The sequence below is a fragment of the Metopolophium dirhodum genome, chromosome 1, assembly GCF_019925205.1.
Source record: "Metopolophium dirhodum isolate CAU chromosome 1, ASM1992520v1, whole genome shotgun sequence".
In the NCBI taxonomy this organism is placed as follows: domain Eukaryota; kingdom Metazoa; phylum Arthropoda; class Insecta; order Hemiptera; family Aphididae; genus Metopolophium; species Metopolophium dirhodum.
This window is the reverse complement of record NC_083560.1, coordinates 99,949,736-99,967,563: the sequence shown is the minus strand read 5'-3', so window position 1 is coordinate 99,967,563 and position 17,828 is coordinate 99,949,736. Positions and strand designations below refer to the sequence as shown.

Below are 17,828 nucleotides of genomic sequence, written 5' to 3'. Positions count from 1 at the left end.
TTACGCCACTGTACTGTATTATATCGTATAGAACCTATTAAATTGAACACGGGTTATAAAACCATTGTTAATTATGTAACACGAATAATTAAAAAAATGGCCAAAAGTTTGGAAAAAATTTAAAAAAAACACACAATATTGTTATACTGCTAAATCATAATATAGTATTACTATTGTAAATGGATTTACTCCGTAAATAAATAAATAAAATAAATTATTTTAGATCATTTTTTCGAATCATGCTACCAATTATGATGTACCATAATATTATGTCCATATACCTAGTGACTAGAAATGATTTGATATAAAATATTTTAATTACAATTCATATTTCATCGTAAATTATGTTCTTAAAATATTACATAAATCTTCTTAATACATTTCGAAATAAATTTGGATTTGAGTAACCTTATTATTTGCCAACTAGTTAGTATATCTACTAACTTTTTGTTCTGTAAATGTTAATTAGCAACAAGCCAATAAATATGATATTAAATCATAATAATGATATAATAATGAAAAATTCTGGTAAAGATTTGGAGACTTACAACTTGACTCTTTTATGTCCAATAAATAAATCAAAAATGAAACTGCCTGTCAAATCTGTCAAATGTAATCATTTGCAGTGTTTTGACTTGCAAGCTTTCATTTCTTTGAATGAGATAGAACCCACATGGCTGTGCCCTATATGTTCGAAGTCCTGTATCTTGGCTGATTTGAAAATAGACTCTTTCCTTTCGTTTATTATCAATAGTATAAACTTACCTAAAACTTGCGAGGAAGTAGAGCTTGATGCGAATGGTAAATGGAAACCATGTATATTGAACAGTGATAGTCGTGAAGGTATTTTGGGTACATCTTGTGGCCCTTTAGAAAAAACTATTCTTGAAATTGATTTGGGTAACTCAGATGATGAAGATCTCGGTGATATTGTAAAAACAGTATTACCGATAACAAGTGCAGGGAATTCCAATGGTTCAATAAGATACTAATAATTAAATTAGATAATACGATACGGCTTTTTAAATTTAGTACAAATGATTATATAACATTCAGATATTCAAGTGTTTTTTTTATCGATTGTTAATCATTTAATCAAATAATGTTTAAAATATTGTATGAAAAGCAAAGCAACGGACTTAAAGTTGCGTATTTCGTCGTCATTTGATTTTTCTATTTTTTTTCTACAAAAGCTTCAATTCTATCGAATGGTTAAAGACGTCTATATTGGATTATAGTTTTAACTAATGCATTTTTAATTTCTTGGAGTAACTATAATTTTTTTGATCAAAATCACGATTAAAGTTGCAATGGTTGCCCGACGGGCTATGGCACAAGTGATATAACATGGTAGTTGAAATTGCTCGCAGAACCAGCTGCTTAACTGAGTCTCTATCCGTGAAAATAATATAATTGCTAATGATTTAAAATTTCATATTCACAAACATTTAAGTATTGTGAATTGCGACAACGATATAATATAGTACATAAATATTCTACTACGGTCCACGAGCACTACAGAATTGTTTAATCATGAGAATTAATATTATGAAGACACCAATTCCGTAGCTCGTCGGACAATCATCATATCTTTAATCATGAATCTTATTTGTGAAGATAGATCCAGCCTAGTTCGCTCTTATACCAAAAATGAAAATTAGTTGTCATCAGTTATATTAAGTTGCATTGTATTTTTATTTAATTTTGTATTTACGTTTTTCAATATTATTAATTATCAATTGATGTGTTATTATTAATGACATTTTATAATTTAATTCTTGTGTATGGATTATATTGTATAACTGTAAAAGAAAAATAGTTTTTAATTTGACTCAATAGTATTTTATGTAGAATTAAATTCATTAGAATTTAAATAAAACTTGTATTTATCATTTGAATGCATAACTAATTGTATTTTATTTATTTGTATTCAATATTTATTTTGTAAGTAATTGAAGCAATTTTTTTTATAAGTTGGAGTTGGAAGTATTATGCCAATTTATTTTTTGGGTGGGGGTAGAATATTTCCCTCACCCAACCCTGTTTTAAATAAGATATTATAATTAAGTGGAGGTGCGGGCCCTGATTTTAAATGTCCGACCAGGCCATTTTTTTTAAATCCGCCACTGGTAGGTAACTAAATGTTTGAACACAATATAATATTATTATTATTTATAATAAAAATTATAATAGTAGGTACTTATAATTCTAGTATTATAGTATGTTATAGATATGTGGAATTTTTAGGTGTAATTTTTGTTCTATTTTCAAATAAATCTTCCGTACCAATTTCTTACCTTCTTTAACATTTTTATGTTATGTTTAAATGTAGGATAAATATTTTTTTTAAATATTTTTTCAACCTCATGTGCCATGTTCTGTGTCGGCATTCTAACGAAAGACGGTTTATGTGTGTTGTAGAAAAGTGTGAAAAAAATCCAAAAACATTTTTAAAATGTTCACATTATATGATACACATAAGGGCACATATAGGCTGTAAATATAAATGTAACATGTGTAATGATAAGTATTCGACTAACGGGAACGTTAATCGGCATAAAACACGCAACAATAATGTTTTGCCAAAATAAAATTAATAACAATTTGTTTAATTTTACTGAATCTTTGCAATTCTTCTAATGTAGTTATAAACCAATTATACATTTACTTTAATTTTGAGCGGGGTCATGAGTCAGAATAAAGGTTGACGATCGTGCGATGACTCTGTTTTCTACTGTTCTTCAAGAATATCCAAAAAGTGTATTAAATCTGATCCAATCTGCTAAACATTTATATGAGTAGTAATTCTCTTTACTCTGGTCATTATCCGACATTATACCAGGTATAACATAATTTTTAAGGATATAAACCAATGCTTGTCTACTATCAAATGTATTTTACGCCACTGTACTGTATTATATCGTATAGAACCTATTAAATTGAACACGGGTTATAAAACCATTGTTAATTATGTAACACGAATAATTAAAAAAATGGCCAAAAGTTTGGAAAAAATTTAAAAAAAACACACAATATTGTTATACTGCTAAATCATAATATAGTATTACTATTGTAAATGGATTTACTCCGTAAATAAATAAATAAAATAAATTATTTTAGATCATTTTTTCGAATCATGCTACCAATTATGATGTACCATAATATTATGTCCATATACCTAGTGACTAGAAATGATTTGATATAAAATATTTTAATTACAATTCATATTTCATCGTAAATTATGTTCTTAAAATATTACATAAATCTTCTTAATACATTTCGAAATAAATTTGGATTTGAGTAACCTTATTATTTGCCAACTAGTTAGTATATCTACTAACTTTTTGTTCTGTAAATGTTAATTAGCAACAAGCCAATAAATATGATATTAAATAATAATAATGTTCGCAGTATGCAGTTATTTTAAAAATAATTGTATATTGTAACGGTGCGTCCCTGCATGATGTATTTAAGTACTTCAAGTTGTATAAATAACTAAATAAATAAATAAATTAAGAAATAAAGGGCATTCATAAATACATAAGAATAGAATTGAACTTTCAGTCTGTGAGTAGGTAATTGAATAAATAAAACAAGAAGATGATTGTTGATAATAATCTAAAATATTTAAATAAAGTGACAGTTGACTATAATTACGAGAGTTGTGTAAAAGTGCATGCCTACGGGTCTATTAAGTGTTTATAATAATTATTGTTCACCCAATGATAGAGGTCTAGGCCTAGGCGTCTAGCTAACTAAAGTAAAACAAGCTTACGATATACGCGCTCTGGTGGCGTACTCCTCAACTCGCCGATTATATAGTTTTATACTTAGAAATTTATTTTGAAAAAAGTAAGTTATATAAAACATCTTGGAGCTTATATTGACGATCAACTCAAATGGAATATGCATATTAATTATATAAACAATGTTTTATGTCTTTTGTATCCTGTGGAATATCTTATCACCTAATTTGAGAATCTTAACATACATTAGCTTGGTACAGTCTACTATTACTTATGGTCTACACTTTTTGGGAAGTTCTTACGTGTCACATCTAATTTCTACTATAATTAATTCTCTATTAAAATTTATATTTTTCAAGCCAACGCTACACCACTCTAGTCATAATATATACAAAGATTATAATCTTCATAGTTTAGATTCTTTATATTTTAAAAATGTTTGCCTTTTTATGTTTAATTACAGCAATATTATTGATTCACAACTTTATAATGCAGTATTGTATATCTTAGAGTCTGTATGTCTGTACATGTGCCATGTTCTGTGTCGGCATTCTAACGAAAAACGGTTTATGTGTGTTGTAGAAAAGTGTGAAAAAAATCCAAAAACATTTTTAAAATGTTCACATTATATGATACACATAAGGGCACATATAGGCTGTAAATATAAATGTAACATGTGTAATGATAAGTATTCGACTAACGGGAACGTTAATCGGCATAAAACACGCAACAATAATGTTTTGCCAAAATAAAATTAATAACAATTTGTTTAATTTTACTGAATCTTTGCAATTCTTCTAATGTAGTTATAAACCAATTATACATTTACTTTAATTTTGAGCGGGGTCATGAGTCAGAATAAAGGTTGACGATCGTGCGATGACTCTGTTTTCTACTGTTCTTCAAGAATATCCAAAAAGTGTATTAAATCTGATCCAATCTGCTAAACATTTATATGAGTAGTAATTCTCTTTACTCTGGTCATTATCCGACATTATACCAGGTATAACATAATTTTTAAGGATATAAACCAATGCTTGTCTACTATCAAATGTATTTTACGCCACTGTACTGTATTATATCGTATAGAACCTATTAAATTGAACACGGGTTATAAAACCATTGTTAATTATGTAACACGAATAATTAAAAAAATGGCCAAAAGTTTGGAAAAAATTTAAAAAAAACACACAATATTGTTATACTGCTAAATCATAATATAGTATTACTATTGTAAATGGATTTACTCCGTAAATAAATAAATAAAATAAATTATTTTAGATCATTTTTTCGAATCATGCTACCAATTATGATGTACCATAATATTATGTCCATATACCTAGTGACTAGAAATGATTTGATATAAAATATTTTAATTACAATTCATATTTCATCGTAAATTATGTTCTTAAAATATTACATAAATCTTCTTAATACATTTCGAAATAAATTTGGATTTGAGTAACCTTATTATTTGCCAACTAGTTAGTATATCTACTAACTTTTTGTTCTGTAAATGTTAATTAGCAACAAGCCAATAAATATGATATTAAATCATAATAATGATATAATAATGAAAAATTCTGGTAAAGATTTGGAGACTTACAACTTGACTCTTTTATGTCCAATAAATAAATCAAAAATGAAACTGCCTGTCAAATCTGTCAAATGTAATCATTTGCAGTGTTTTGACTTGCAAGCTTTCATTTCTTTGAATGAGATAGAACCCACATGGCTGTGCCCTATATGTTCGAAGTCCTGTATCTTGGCTGATTTGAAAATAGACTCTTTCCTTTCGTTTATTATCAATAGTATAAACTTACCTAAAACTTGCGAGGAAGTAGAGCTTGATGCGAATGGTAAATGGAAACCATGTATATTGAACAGTGATAGTCGTGAAGGTATTTTGGGTACATCTTGTGGCCCTTTAGAAAAAACTATTCTTGAAATTGATTTGGGTAACTCAGATGATGAAGATCTCGGTGATATTGTAAAAACAGTATTACCGATAACAAGTGCAGGGAATTCCAATGGTTCAATAAGATACTAATAATTAAATTAGATAATACGATACGGCTTTTTAAATTTAGTACAAATGATTATATAACATTCAGATATTCAAGTGTTTTTTTTATCGATTGTTAATCATTTAATCAAATAATGTTTAAAATATTGTATGAAAAGCAAAGCAACGGACTTAAAGTTGCGTATTTCGTCGTCATTTGATTTTTCTATTTTTTTTCTACAAAAGCTTCAATTCTATCGAATGGTTAAAGACGTCTATATTGGATTATAGTTTTAACTAATGCATTTTTAATTTCTTGGAGTAACTATAATTTTTTTGATCAAAATCACGATTAAAGTTGCAATGGTTGCCCGACGGGCTATGGCACAAGTGATATAACATGGTAGTTGAAATTGCTCGCAGAACCAGCTGCTTAACTGAGTCTCTATCCGTGAAAATAATATAATTGCTAATGATTTAAAATTTCATATTCACAAACATTTAAGTATTGTGAATTGCGACAACGATATAATATAGTACATAAATATTCTACTACGGTCCACGAGCACTACAGAATTGTTTAATCATGAGAATTAATATTATGAAGACACCAATTCCGTAGCTCGTCGGACAATCATCATATCTTTAATCATGAATCTTATTTGTGAAGATAGATCCAGCCTAGTTCGCTCTTATACCAAAAATGAAAATTAGTTGTCATCAGTTATATTAAGTTGCATTGTATTTTTATTTAATTTTGTATTTACGTTTTTCAATATTATTAATTATCAATTGATGTGTTATTATTAATGACATTTTATAATTTAATTCTTGTGTATGGATTATATTGTATAACTGTAAAAGAAAAATAGTTTTTAATTTGACTCAATAGTATTTTATGTAGAATTAAATTCATTAGAATTTAAATAAAACTTGTATTTATCATTTGAATGCATAACTAATTGTATTTTATTTATTTGTATTCAATATTTATTTTGTAAGTAATTGAAGCAATTTTTTTTATAAGTTGGAGTTGGAAGTATTATGCCAATTTATTTTTTGGGTGGGGGTAGAATATTTCCCTCACCCAACCCTGTTTTAAATAAGATATTATAATTAAGTGGAGGTGCGGGCCCTGATTTTAAATGTCCGACCAGGCCATTTTTTTTAAATCCGCCACTGGTAGGTAACTAAATGTTTGAACACAATATAATATTATTATTATTTATAATAAAAATTATAATAGTAGGTACTTATAATTCTAGTATTATAGTATGTTATAGATATGTGGAATTTTTAGGTGTAATTTTTGTTCTATTTTCAAATAAATCTTCCGTACCAATTTCTTACCTTCTTTAACATTTTTATGTTATGTTTAAATGTAGGATAAATATTTTTTTTAAATATTTTTTCAACCTCATGTGCCATGTTCTGTGTCGGCATTCTAACGAAAGACGGTTTATGTGTGTTGTAGAAAAGTGTGAAAAAAATCCAAAAACATTTTTAAAATGTTCACATTATATGATACACATAAGGGCACATATAGGCTGTAAATATAAATGTAACATGTGTAATGATAAGTATTCGACTAACGGGAACGTTAATCGGCATAAAACACGCAACAATAATGTTTTGCCAAAATAAAATTAATAACAATTTGTTTAATTTTACTGAATCTTTGCAATTCTTCTAATGTAGTTATAAACCAATTATACATTTACTTTAATTTTGAGCGGGGTCATGAGTCAGAATAAAGGTTGACGATCGTGCGATGACTCTGTTTTCTACTGTTCTTCAAGAATATCCAAAAAGTGTATTAAATCTGATCCAATCTGCTAAACATTTATATGAGTAGTAATTCTCTTTACTCTGGTCATTATCCGACATTATACCAGGTATAACATAATTTTTAAGGATATAAACCAATGCTTGTCTACTATCAAATGTATTTTACGCCACTTTACTGTATTATATCGTATAGAACCTATTAAATTGAACACGGGTTATAAAACCATTGTTAATTATGTAACACGAATAATTAAAAAAATGGCCAAAAGTTTGGAAAAAATTTAAAAAAAACACACAATATTGTTATACTGCTAAATCATAATATAGTATTACTATTGTAAATGGATTTACTCCGTAAATAAATAAATAAAATAAATTATTTTAGATCATTTTTTCGAATCATGCTACCAATTATGATGTACCATAATATTATGTCCATATACCTAGTGACTAGAAATGATTTGATATAAAATATTTTAATTACAATTCATATTTCATCGTAAATTATGTTCTTAAAATATTACATAAATCTTCTTAATACATTTCGAAATAAATTTGGATTTGAGTAACCTTATTATTTGCCAACTAGTTAGTATATCTACTAACTTTTTGTTCTGTAAATGTTAATTAGCAACAAGCCAATAAATATGATATTAAATAATAATAATGTTCGCAGTATGCAGTTATTTTAAAAATAATTGTATATTGTAACGGTGCGTCCCTGCATGATGTATTTAAGTACTTCAAGTTGTATAAATAACTAAATAAATAAATAAATTAAGAAATAAAGGGCATTCATAAATACATAAGAATAGAATTGAACTTTCAGTCTGTGAGTAGGTAATTGAATAAATAAAACAAGAAGATGATTGTTGATAATAATCTAAAATATTTAAATAAAGTGACAGTTGACTATAATTACGAGAGTTGTGTAAAAGTGCATGCCTACGGGTCTATTAAGTGTTTATAATAATTATTGTTCACCCAATGATAGAGGTCTAGGCCTAGGCGTCTAGCTAACTAAAGTAAAACAAGCTTACGATATACGCGCTCTGGTGGCGTACTCCTCAACTCGCCGATTATATAGTTTTATACTTAGAAATTTATTTTGAAAAAAGTAAGTTATATAAAACATCTTGGAGCTTATATTGACGATCAACTCAAATGGAATATGCATATTAATTATATAAACAATGTTTTATGTCTTTTGTATCCTGTGGAATATCTTATCACCTAATTTGAGAATCTTAACATACATTAGCTTGGTACAGTCTACTATTACTTATGGTCTACACTTTTTGGGAAGTTCTTACGTGTCACATCTAATTTCTACTATAATTAATTCTCTATTAAAATTTATATTTTTCAAGCCAACGCTACACCACTCTAGTCATAATATATACAAAGATTATAATCTTCATAGTTTAGATTCTTTATATTTTAAAAATGTTTGCCTTTTTATGTTTAATTACAGCAATATTATTGATTCACAACTTTATAATGCAGTATTGTATATCTTAGAGTCTGTATGTCTGTACATGTGCCATGTTCTGTGTCGGCATTCTAACGAAAGACGGTTTATGTGTGTTGTAGAAAAGTGTGAAAAAAATCCAAAAACATTTTTAAAATGTTCACATTATATGATACACATAAGGGCACATATAGGCTGTAAATATAAATGTAACATGTGTAATGATAAGTATTCGACTAACGGGAACGTTAATCGGCATTAAACACGCAACAATAATGTTTTGCCAAAATAAAATTAATAACAATTTGTTTAATTTTACTGAATCTTTGCAATTCTTCTAATGTAGTTATAAACCAATTATACATTTACTTTAATTTTGAGCGGGGTCATGAGTCAGAATAAAGGTTGACGATCGTGCGATGACTCTGTTTTCTACTGTTCTTCAAGAATATCCAAAAAGTGTATTAAATCTGATCCAATCTGCTAAACATTTATATGAGTAGTAATTCTCTTTACTCTGGTCATTATCCGACATTATACCAGGTATAACATAATTTTTAAGGATATAAACCAATGCTTGTCTACTATCAAATGTATTTTACGCCACTGTACTGTATGATACCGTATAGAACCTATTAAATTGAACACGGGTTATAAAACCATTGTTAATTATGAAACACGAATAATTAAAAAAATGGCCAAAAGTTTGGAAAAAATTTAAAAAAAACACACAATATTGTTATACTGCTAAATCATAATATAGTATTACTATTGTAAATGGATTTACTCCGTAAATAAATAAATAAAATAAATTATTTTAGATCATTTTTTCGAATCATGCTACCAATTATGATGTACCATAATATTATGTCCATATACCTAGTGACTAGAAATGATTTGATATAAAATATTTTAATTACAATTCATATTTCATCGTAAATTATGTTCTTAAAATATTACATAAATCTTCTTAATACATTTCGAAATAAATTTGGATTTGAGTAACCTTATTATTTGCCAACTAGTTAGTATATCTACTAACTTTTTGTTCTGTAAATGTTAATTAGCAACAAGCCAATAAATATGATATTAAATCATAATAATGATATAATAATGAAAAATTCTGGTAAAGATTTGGAGACTTACAACTTGACTCTTTTATGTCCAATAAATAAATCAAAAATGAAACTGCCTGTCAAATCTGTCAAATGTAATCATTTGCAGTGTTTTGACTTGCAAGCTTTCATTTCTTTGAATGAGATAGAACCCACATGGCTGTGCCCTATATGTTCGAAGTCCTGTATCTTGGCTGATTTGAAAATAGACTCTTTCCTTTCGTTTATTATCAATAGTATAAACTTACCTAAAACTTGCGAGGAAGTAGAGCTTGATGCGAATGGTAAATGGAAACCATGTATATTGAACAGTGATAGTCGTGAAGGTATTTTGGGTACATCTTGTGGCCCTTTAGAAAAAACTATTCTTGAAATTGATTTGGGTAACTCAGATGATGAAGATCTCGGTGATATTGTAAAAACAGTATTACCGATAACAAGTGCAGGGAATTCCAATGGTTCAATAAGATACTAATAATTAAATTAGATAATACGATACGGCTTTTTAAATTTAGTACAAATGATTATATAACATTCAGATATTCAAGTGTTTTTTTTATCGATTGTTAATCATTTAATCAAATAATGTTTAAAATATTGTATGAAAAGCAAAGCAACGGACTTAAAGTTGCGTATTTCGTCGTCATTTGATTTTTCTATTTTTTTTCTACAAAAGCTTCAATTCTATCGAATGGTTAAAGACGTCTATATTGGATTATAGTTTTAACTAATGCATTTTTAATTTCTTGGAGTAACTATAATTTTTTTGATCAAAATCACGATTAAAGTTGCAATGGTTGCCCGACGGGCTATGGCACAAGTGATATAACATGGTAGTTGAAATTGCTCGCAGAACCAGCTGCTTAACTGAGTCTCTATCCGTGAAAATAATATAATTGCTAATGATTTAAAATTTCATATTCACAAACATTTAAGTATTGTGAATTGCGACAACGATATAATATAGTACATAAATATTCTACTACGGTCCACGAGCACTACAGAATTGTTTAATCATGAGAATTAATATTATGAAGACACCAATTCCGTAGCTCGTCGGACAATCATCATATCTTTAATCATGAATCTTATTTGTGAAGATAGATCCAGCCTAGTTCGCACCTTATACCAAAAATGAAAATTAGTTGTCATCAGTTATATTAAGTTGCATTGTATTTTTATTTAATTTTGTATTTACGTTTTTCAATATTATTAATTATCAATTGATGTGTTATTATTAATGACATTTTATAATTTAATTCTTGTGTATGGATTATATTGTATAACTGTAAAAGAAAAATAGTTTTTAATTTGACTCAATAGTATTTTATGTAGAATTAAATTCATTAGAATTTAAATAAAACTTGTATTTATCATTTGAATGCATAACTAATTGTATTTTATTTATTTGTATTCAATATTTATTTTGTAAGTAATTGAAGCAATTTTTTTTATAAGTTGGAGTTGGAAGTATTATGCCAATTTATTTTTTGGGTGGGGGTAGAATATTTCCCTCACCCAACCCTGTTTTAAATAAGATATTATAATTAAGTGGAGGTGCGGGCCCTGATTTTAAATGTCCGACCAGGCCATTTTTTTTAAATCCGCCACTGGTAGGTAACTAAATGTTTGAACACAATATAATATTATTATTATTTATAATAAAAATTATAATAGTAGGTACTTATAATTCTAGTATTATAGTATGTTATAGATATGTGGAATTTTTAGGTGTAATTTTTGTTCTATTTTCAAATAAATCTTCCGTACCAATTTCTTACCTTCTTTAACATTTTTATGTTATGTTTAAATGTAGGATAAATATTTTTTTTAAATATTTTTTCAACCTCATGTGCCATGTTCTGTGTCGGCATTCTAACGAAAGACGGTTTATGTGTGTTGTAGAAAAGTGTGAAAAAAATCCAAAAACATTTTTAAAATGTTCACATTATATGATACACATAAGGGCACATATAGGCTGTAAATATAAATGTAACATGTGTAATGATAAGTATTCGACTAACGGGAACGTTAATCGGCATAAAACACGCAACAATAATGTTTTGCCAAAATAAAATTAATAACAATTTGTTTAATTTTACTGAATCTTTGCAATTCTTCTAATGTAGTTATAAACCAATTATACATTTACTTTAATTTTGAGCGGGGTCATGAGTCAGAATAAAGGTTGACGATCGTGCGATGACTCTGTTTTCTACTGTTCTTCAAGAATATCCAAAAAGTGTATTAAATCTGATCCAATCTGCTAAACATTTATATGAGTAGTAATTCTCTTTACTCTGGTCATTATCCGACATTATACCAGGTATAACATAATTTTTAAGGATATAAACCAATGCTTGTCTACTATCAAATGTATTTTACGCCACTGTACTGTATTATATCGTATAGAACCTATTAAATTGAACACGGGTTATAAAACCATTGTTAATTATGTAACACGAATAATTAAAAAAATGGCCAAAAGTTTGGAAAAAATTTAAAAAAAACACACAATATTGTTATACTGCTAAATCATAATATAGTATTACTATTGTAAATGGATTTACTCCGTAAATAAATAAATAAAATAAATTATTTTAGATCATTTTTTCGAATCATGCTACCAATTATGATGTACCATAATATTATGTCCATATACCTAGTGACTAGAAATGATTTGATATAAAATATTTTAATTACAATTCATATTTCATCGTAAATTATGTTCTTAAAATATTACATAAATCTTCTTAATACATTTCGAAATAAATTTGGATTTGAGTAACCTTATTATTTGCCAACTAGTTAGTATATCTACTAACTTTTTGTTCTGTAAATGTTAATTAGCAACAAGCCAATAAATATGATATTAAATAATAATAATGTTCGCAGTATGCAGTTATTTTAAAAATAATTGTATATTGTAACGGTGCGTCCCTGCATGATGTATTTAAGTACTTCAAGTTGTATAAATAACTAAATAAATAAATAAATTAAGAAATAAAGGGCATTCATAAATACATAAGAATAGAATTGAACTTTCAGTCTGTGAGTAGGTAATTGAATAAATAAAACAAGAAGATGATTGTTGATAATAATCTAAAATATTTAAATAAAGTGACAGTTGACTATAATTACGAGAGTTGTGTAAAAGTGCATGCCTACGGGTCTATTAAGTGTTTATAATAATTATTGTTCACCCAATGATAGAGGTCTAGGCCTAGGCGTCTAGCTAACTAAAGTAAAACAAGCTTACGATATACGCGCTCTGGTGGCGTACTCCTCAACTCGCCGATTATATAGTTTTATACTTAGAAATTTATTTTGAAAAAAGTAAGTTATATAAAACATCTTGGAGCTTATATTGACGATCAACTCAAATGGAATATGCATATTAATTATATAAACAATGTTTTATGTCTTTTGTATCCTGTGGAATATCTTATCACCTAATTTGAGAATCTTAACATACATTAGCTTGGTACAGTCTACTATTACTTATGGTCTACACTTTTTGGGAAGTTCTTACGTGTCACATCTAATTTCTACTATAATTAATTCTCTATTAAAATTTATATTTTTCAAGCCAACGCTACACCACTCTAGTCATAATATATACAAAGATTATAATCTTCATAGTTTAGATTCTTTATATTTTAAAAATGTTTGCCTTTTATGTTTAATTACAGCAATATTATTGATTCACAACTTTATAATGCAGTATTGTATATCTTAGAGTCTGTATGTCTGTACATGTGCCATGTTCTGTGTCGGCATTCTAACGAAAAACGGTTTATGTGTGTTGTAGAAAAGTGTGAAAAAAATCCAAAAACATTTTTAAAATGTTCACATTATATGATACACATAAGGGCACATATAGGCTGTAAATATAAATGTAACATGTGTAATGATAAGTATTCGACTAACGGGAACGTTAATCGGCATTAAACACGCAACAATAATGTTTTGCCAAAATAAAATTAATAACAATTTGTTTAATTTTACTGAATCTTTGCAATTCTTCTAATGTAGTTATAAACCAATTATACATTTACTTTAATTTTGAGCGGGGTCATGAGTCAGAATAAAGGTTGACGATCGTGCGATGACTCTGTTTTCTACTGTTCTTCAAGAATATCCAAAAAGTGTATTAAATCTGATCCAATCTGCTAAACATTTATATGAGTAGTAATTCTCTTTACTCTGGTCATTATCCGACATTATACCAGGTATAACATAATTTTTAAGGATATAAACCAATGCTTGTCTACTATCAAATGTTTTTACGCCACTGTACTGTATTATACCGTATAGAACCTATTAAATTGAACACGGGTTATAAAACCATTGTTAATTATGAAACACGAATAATTAAAAAAATGGCCAAAAGTTTGGAAAAAATTTAAAAAAAAACACACAATATTGTTATACTGCTAAATCATAATATAGTATTACTATTGTAAATGGATTTACTCCGTAAATAAATAAATAAAATAAATTATTTTAGATCATTTTTTCGAATCATGCTACCAATTATGATGTACCATAATATTATGTCCATATACCTAGTGACTAGAAATGATTTGATATAAAATATTTTAATTACAATTCATATTTCATCGTAAATTATGTTCTTAAAATATTACATAAATCTTCTTAATACATTTCGAAATAAATTTGGATTTGAGTAACCTTATTATTTGCCAACTAGTTAGTATATCTACTAACTTTTTGTTCTGTAAATGTTAATTAGCAACAAGCCAATAAATATGATATTAAGTCATAATAATGATATAATAATGAAAAATTCTGGTAAAGATTTGGAGACTTACAACTTGACTCTTTTATGTCCAATAAATAAATCAAAAATGAAACTGCCTGTCAAATCTGTCAAATGTAATCATTTGCAGTGTTTTTGACTTGCAAGCTTTCATTTCTTTGAATGAGATAGAACCCACATGGCTGTGCCCTATATGTTCGAAGTCCTGTATCTTGGCTGATTTGAAAATAGACTCTTTCACTTTCGTTTATTATCAATAGTATAAACTTACCTAAAACTTGCGAGGAAGTAGAGCTTGATGCGAATGGTAAATGGAAACCATGTATAATTGAACAGTGATAGTCGTGAAGGTATTTTGGGTACATCTTGTGGCCCTTTAGAAAAAACTATTCTTGAAATTGATTTGGGTAACTCAGATGATGAAGATCTCGGTGATATTGTAAAAACAGTATTACCGATAACAAGTGCAGGGAATTCCAATGGTTCAATAAGATACTAATAATTAAATTAGATAATACGATACGGCTTTTTAAATTTAGTACAAATGATTATATAACATTCAGATATTCAAGTGTTTTTTTTATCGATTGTTAATCATTTAATCAAATAATGTTTAAAATATTGTATGAAAAGCAAAGCAACGGACTTAAAGTTGCGTATTTCGTCGTCATTTGATTTTTCTATTTTTTTTCTACAAAAGCTTCAATTCTATCGAATGGTTAAAGACGTCTATATTGGATTATAGTTTTAACTAATGCATTTTTAATTTCTTGGAGTAACTATAATTTTTTTGATCAAAATCACGATTAAAGTTGCAATGGTTGCCCGACGGGCTATGGCACAAGTGATATAACATGGTAGTTGAAATTGCTCGCAGAACCAGCTGCTTAACTGAGTCTCTATCCGTGAAAATAATATAATTGCTAATGATTTAAAATTTCATATTCACAAACATTTAAGTATTGTGAATTGCGACAACGATATAATATAGTACATAAATATTCTACTACGGTCCACGAGCACTACAGAATTGTTTAATCATGAGAATTAATATTATGAAGACACCAATTCCGTAGCTCGTCGGACAATCATCATATCTTTAATCATGAATCTTATTTGTGAAGATAGATCCAGCCTAGTTCGCTCTTATACCAAAAATGAAAATTAGTTGTCATCAGTTATATTAAGTTGCATTGTATTTTTATTTAATTTTGTATTTACGTTTTTCAATATTATTAATTATCAATTGATGTGTTATTATTAATGACATTTTATAATTTAATTCTTGTGTATGGATTATATTGTATAACTGTAAAAGAAAAATAGTTTTTAATTTGACTCAATAGTATTTTATGTAGAATTAAATTCATTAGAATTTAAATAAAACTTGTATTTATCATTTGAATGCATAACTAATTGTATTTTATTTATTTGTATTCAATATTTATTTTGTAAGTAATTGAAGCAATTTTTTTTATAAGTTGGAGTTGGAAGTATTATGCCAATTTATTTTTTGGGTGGGGGTAGAATATTTCCCTCACCCAACCCTGTTTTAAATAAGATATTATAATTAAGTGGAGGTGCGGGCCCTGATTTTAAATGTCCGACCAGGCCATTTTTTTTAAATCCGCCACTGGTAGGTAACTAAATGTTTGAACACAATATAATATTATTATTATTTATAATAAAAATTATAATAGTAGGTACTTATAATTCTAGTATTATAGTATGTTATAGATATGTGGAATTTTTAGGTGTAATTTTTGTTCTATTTTCAAATAAATCTTCCGTACCAATTTCTTACCTTCTTTAACATTTTTATGTTATGTTTAAATGTAGGATAAATATTTTTTTTAAATATTTTTTCAACCTCATGTGCCATGTTCTGTGTCGGCATTCTAACGAAAGACGGTTTATGTGTGTTGTAGAAAAGTGTGAAAAAAAATCCAAAAACATTTTTAAAATGTTCACATTATATGATACACATAAGGGCACATATAGGCTGTAAATATAAATGTAACATGTGTAATGATAAGTATTCGACTAACGGGAACGTTAATCGGCATAAAACACGCAACAATAATGTTTTGCCAAAATAAAATTAATAACAATTTGTTTAATTTTACTGAATCTTTGCAATTCTTCTAATGTAGTTATAAACCAATTATACATTTACTTTAATTTTGAGCGGGGTCATGAGTCAGAATAAAGGTTGACGATCGTGCGATGACTCTGTTTTCTACTGTTCTTCAAGAATATCCAAAAAGTGTATTAAATCTGATCCAATCTGCTAAACATTTATATGAGTAGTAATTCTCTTTACTCTGGTCATTATCCGACATTATACCAGGTATAACATAATTTTTAAGGATATAAACCAATGCTTGTCTACTATCAAATGTATTTTACGCCACTGTACTGTATTATACCGTATAGAACCTATTAAATTGAACACGGGTTATAAAACCATTGTTAATTATGAAACACGAATAATTAAAAAAATGGCCAAAAGTTTGGAAAAAATTTAAAAAAAACACACAATATTGTTATACTGCTAAATCATAATATAGTATTACTATTGTAAATGGATTTACTCCGTAAATAAATAAATAAAATAAATTATTTTAGATCATTTTTTCGAATCATGCTACCAATTATGATGTACCATAATATTATGTCCATATACCTAGTGACTAGAAATGATTTGATATAAAATATTTTAATTACAATTCATATTTCATCGTAAATTATGTTCTTAAAATATTACATAAATCTTCTTAATACATTTCGAAATAAATTTGGATTTGAGTAACCTTATTATTTGCCAACTAGTTAGTATATCTACTAACTTTTTGTTCTGTAAATGTTAATTAGCAACAAGCCAATAAATATGATATTAAGTCATAATAATGATATAATA

General features: G+C 27.3%; 3 protein-coding genes across 3 annotated transcripts; all 3 read left to right on the top strand.

Annotated features, from left to right (window-relative positions):
- The first annotated feature begins 515 nt into the window (after positions 1-515).
- On the top strand, positions 516-992 carry LOC132948609 (uncharacterized). Its single transcript, XM_061019154.1, has one exon. The coding sequence runs from the start codon at positions 516-518 to the stop codon at positions 990-992; it is 477 nt and encodes a 158-aa protein (XP_060875137.1).
- Positions 993-5,319: 4,327 nt separating this feature from the next.
- LOC132948598 (uncharacterized) lies at positions 5,320-5,796 on the top strand. The gene has a single exon (XM_061019141.1). It carries the CDS (start codon positions 5,320-5,322, stop codon positions 5,794-5,796), a length of 477 nt encoding a protein of 158 aa, XP_060875124.1.
- A 4,327-nt stretch (positions 5,797-10,123) lies between these two features.
- Positions 10,124-10,600, top strand: LOC132948592 (uncharacterized). The gene has a single exon (XM_061019129.1). It carries the CDS (start codon positions 10,124-10,126, stop codon positions 10,598-10,600), a length of 477 nt encoding a protein of 158 aa, XP_060875112.1.
- The last annotated feature ends 7,228 nt before the right edge of the window (positions 10,601-17,828 follow it).